Raw genomic sequence first — 4,523 nt, forward strand, 5'->3', positions numbered from 1 at the left:
AGCTGAACGCGGCTTTTTTGCAGGTGTTAGGTTTTTTTTCAGCTCAAACAGCCCCATTGTTTCCTATGGGGGAATCGTGCACGAGCACGTTTTGAAGCTGGTATCGAGAGTTGAAGTTGCGTTAAATATGCTCTACGCTCCTTTTTTGGAGCCTAACGCAGCCATTCTGTGGACTCTCAATACCAGAGTTATTTAAAAGGTGCGGCCAGAAAAAAGCCAGCGTTAGCTACGCGGGTCGTTACCGACAAAACTCTAGCCGTATGTGTTCACAGCAAAAGTGAAGCATGACGTCTAAGGAATTCAGTATTGATAATTACTGCCTACTTTTTTTTGTAAACAGTGACATAATGTCATGTAATGAGTACAATTAATAATTTCTTACTATTTTTTAGTCATTTTTTTAATTAACATTTTTTTTATGTCCGAGGACTTCATTTCAGTCATAAGCAAAACATTCTGATTATAAAATTATTACGTTTCAAAAAATAATTTTTTACTTTTTTATTGTACCAAAAAAATAAATTGTTGTGAACACAAACAACACCTTTAACATTTTAAAAGCACCTGTGAACAATGAATAGATGCTACAGGAAACAGGCCAGAAATGTTTTTTCAATAGGTAAAGTCTGTTAATAGTACATTTTAATATTTTGTGGGTTTTTTTCATTGCTTTGGCCTATCTGAATTTTTAAAGTTTAATTTTCACTTTCATGCCCCTTTAACCTTTGCAGAATCGAAATCTAAAACAATCTGCCATCATGTGTTACTATAGAAACAGGCAGCAAAAGTTTATGAAACTAATAACTAAATAAAGAAAATGTTATTGTTGAACCTAAAACTTTTATTATTATTTGCAATAAAGCGAAGGGTACATGTTTTGGCTAGTGGTTTTCAAAACTGTCCCCAGGCCTCCCTAACAGGTCAGATTCTGAAGATATCTGAAATAGATCACAGGTGAAATAATCAGCTGATTAGTAAATATGGCTATTTTATCAGCTCTCATTCAAGGTTATCCTGAAAATTTGGCCTGTTAGGGAGTCCTTAGGACAGGTTTGAAAACCAGTGGGCTAGTGGGACAGTGAGAATTTTGATCAGAGGGGTCGGTTAGATGTAGTAATTGGGCATAATTTTAAAGACGTCAGATTAAATTCCTTGATTTCCATTTGAATGTATAATCTGGATAAATTTTAAAGTGCCAGATTACAAGTTGAGTGCTAACAGTTGTGTGCGAGCGAAAAGGGGTTTATTGCCGCTGTTTGCGTGTTGGGTTTATTGTGCGTATTACAAGTTGAAAGTAAACGCGATTGCTTGAGCATTATTGAAGTTAACCCACATTAGGTTAGCGCAACCTCAGAGCTCTGGTTAACTGTTATGCTCACATAAAAAGTTGCAAACACATCAAAATTGCATGTAAAAGTACAGTTACACTCATAATAACAATATCTAATAAAAATTATTTTAAAAAAATGCACACAAAAGTTATTAAGGCTCAAATATATGAGGTTTTATGTGTTAGAAAAAAAGGCAGGCAAAGAACAATGCTATTTAAAGTATTTTTAGGATGAAAGATTGTGCGCTAAATCTTAGAGCAGGCCCACGATATTGATAGTGCACCCTGCGCTTTCAATAGAGCCTCACTTGTAATCTAGGCCTAACATTTTTTATTGGAAAATAACAGAATGGCTTGAGGAATCAAAATTGATTGTGAAAAGTTATTTATCATGACATTTATCCATACAGTGGCTAATGTTTTAATGTCTTATATAGAACTGGATAAGCCTGCAATTTGTGTTTAACATAAAGGTCTCCTTAGTAAGTAAAACTTACTGGTGGTCAGTCATGGTTACATGTGGAAACTATTCTCAGGCATATAATGGACTGCTAATAACAAAAGACAGACCACACTGCAAGCCCCATATTTATAATTAGTTCTGTAAGTTCCTTGGAGGATGCATTATCATCAACACTATTGTTGGAGCTGGTCCTGCTATAATTTAGTCACTGGGATATACTTCTTTTGCACCAATAATTTGCCTTCAGTTATAGCTGTCAGTATCAAGGTCAGTTCTCTGCAATCTGTTTCCATCTATATGAACCTATTAATCACCCCACAGCTTTATGTTTTTTTTTTATCTTACACAAAACTATGATGTAATGCCTGTATAACAGTAACAGGAATATATACTCATAGTGGCATTATTCAGATCTTATTAAGGTATTGGTCTTCCTGACATTAAACTGTCCACAAATGTACAAAATCTTTAAATTGTATCAGTTTAAAACCTGGATGATTACTGGATTTGCGAAAATTAATTTAACAGATGCATCATTAGGTACCAAAATTGCAAAAATCAATTGATTTATGTAGGATAGATCTATAGAGTTTACTCTGTAGAAATGATTTATTATATGCCAATTTATATTTTCTGTGTAGGTCTCTTAGCCCAGAGATAGCTCTGATGATACCATTATATCTGTTAGTATTTAAATCTTAAAGGGACAGTCTAGTCAAAATTAAGATAGGGAATGCAATCATCAAGTTTGATTTGTTCTCTTAGTATTCTTTGTTGAAAGTTAATTAGGCTCAAACTGATTTCTAAACCGTTGAAAACCAGCTCTTATCTCAGTGCATTTTAAGAGTTTTTCAGTCACAGTGCTAGTTCATGTGTGTGTCATATAGATATTTTGCTTACTCTCGTGGAGTTATTTAGGAGTTAGCACTGATTGACTAAAAGGCAAGTCTGTCAAAAGCACCGATACAAGTCTTTAAACAATGTTTGGAAAACAGCACACCTTTTCTTGTTTAGGGCACGGAACGCCAGACTTGCCAGGTCCTCTCATCCAGACAATAACATAATTATTCCATCCTCCAATTTGGCAAAAAAGACCTTTATTTGTTACTTGGGGTCCAAAGAAACAAATTACAACATTTCAGGCCTGGCCCTTAGTCATGACTAAGGGCCTAGCAAAGGCCTGAAACGTATTTTGTTTCTTTGGACCCCATGTAACATATAAAGGTCTTTTGTGCCAAATAGGAGGCTGGAATAATTATGTTATTGTCTGGATAATGGGGCAGTCTCCAGAGGCTTAGATACAAAGTAATCATAGAGGTAAAAAGTATATTCATATAACAGGGTTGATTATGCAAAACTGGGGAATTGGTAATAAAGGGATTATCTAGTTTTTTTTAAACAATACAATTTGTCAAGAAGACTTTTCCTTTAAACATTCTACATTTTACTAGTATAATGTTTCAAGTGTATTTTCTTTATTATTTAAATACAGATGAAGACATGGAGAAAGTAAACAATACCACAGTAACTTATTTTATCCTTAAGGGAGTTTCAGATATTCCAGAGCTTCAGGATTTGGTCTTCCTTTTCGTTCTCATCATATATCTTCTTACTGTTGGTGGGAACCTGTGCATTATGCTTCTTGTTTATTTGGATCCTCAGCTACAAACACCCATGTACTTCTTTCTGGGACACTTATCATTAATAGATATTTCCTCTGCCACTACAAATTTGCACAAAATTTTCACAAGCTATATATCAGGCGATAAATCCATTTCTTTTTTCGGATGCATGGCACAGTTTTATTTTTTCTCATATTTAACAATTGATGAGTTGCTAATACTGACAGCCATGAGTTATGATCGATATGAAGCCATCTGTAATCCTTTACATTATCACATGGTTATGCGCCGTAGCATATGCGCTCTGCTAGTTGCATTATGCTATTTGATGGGATGCGTGGAAACGCTACCTTGTGTTGTTTTATTGTCAGAATTATCTTGTTTTAAATCCAATATAATCAATCATTTCTTTTGTGACCTTGTAGCATTAATGCAGCTTTCATGCAGTGATAAACGTGTCTTGGAGCTTTACACACTTATTGAAGGAAGTGTACTTGGGAGTGCAACACCTGCTATTTTTACAGTTTTACCCTATGTTTTTATTCTTAAAACCATTTTTAAGATCCGTTCTGTCACTGGGAGACAAAAAGCTTTCTACACATGTTCCTCACACCTTACAGTTGTCATCCTTCTCTACATAACCATATCCTGCCAATACCTGAGACCAATCCAAGTGAACAGTTTGGATACTAGTAAACTTTTCTCTTTCTTTAATACGGCTGCTGTTCCACTACTAAACCCACTAATTTACAGCTTAAAAAATAAAGAGGTGAAATTAGCTTTCAAAAAGTGGATGCTTTGGTTTAAAACTGAATGATGATATGTTCATGTTCTACTAGGGTTTCATCTGAATATTGTCAAATCTAATAGTTAGAATCCTTTATGGTATACAGGCATTAAAAATAAATCCAATATAAATAAACATATACTGAGAATATATAAGCATTTATTTTTTTTGAATACCTAATAGAAAGAATAGATATGTGTAATACTTCTAGTTAATAGTCCAAGCTTCTTTATTTCTAGAAATGAGCAAAAAGTTCTTAGTTTCCATCACTTTTATTATTGAAGTAAATTCCTGAGAAATGAAATTCATGTATCAACATAT

At 34.1% G+C, this 4,523-nt stretch overlaps 1 protein-coding gene across 1 annotated transcript; it reads left to right on the forward strand.

Moving 5' to 3' along the window:
* Positions 1 to 3,293: 3,293 nt before the first annotated feature.
* LOC128661113 (olfactory receptor 8J2-like) lies at positions 3,294 to 4,232 on the forward strand. Its single transcript, XM_053715299.1, has one exon. The coding sequence runs from the start codon at positions 3,294 to 3,296 to the stop codon at positions 4,230 to 4,232; it is 939 nt and encodes a 312-aa protein (XP_053571274.1).
* Positions 4,233 to 4,523: the final 291 nt, after the last annotated feature.

Source organism: Bombina bombina, chromosome 1 (genome assembly GCF_027579735.1).
Source record: "Bombina bombina isolate aBomBom1 chromosome 1, aBomBom1.pri, whole genome shotgun sequence".
NCBI classification, from domain to species: domain Eukaryota; kingdom Metazoa; phylum Chordata; class Amphibia; order Anura; family Bombinatoridae; genus Bombina; species Bombina bombina.

Bases quoted from the DNA above. Each gene is read 5' to 3' on its own strand.
- LOC128661113 (XM_053715299.1), top strand. From the start codon at position 3,294: ATGGAGAAAGTAAACAATACCACAGTAACTTATTTTATCCTTAAGGGA.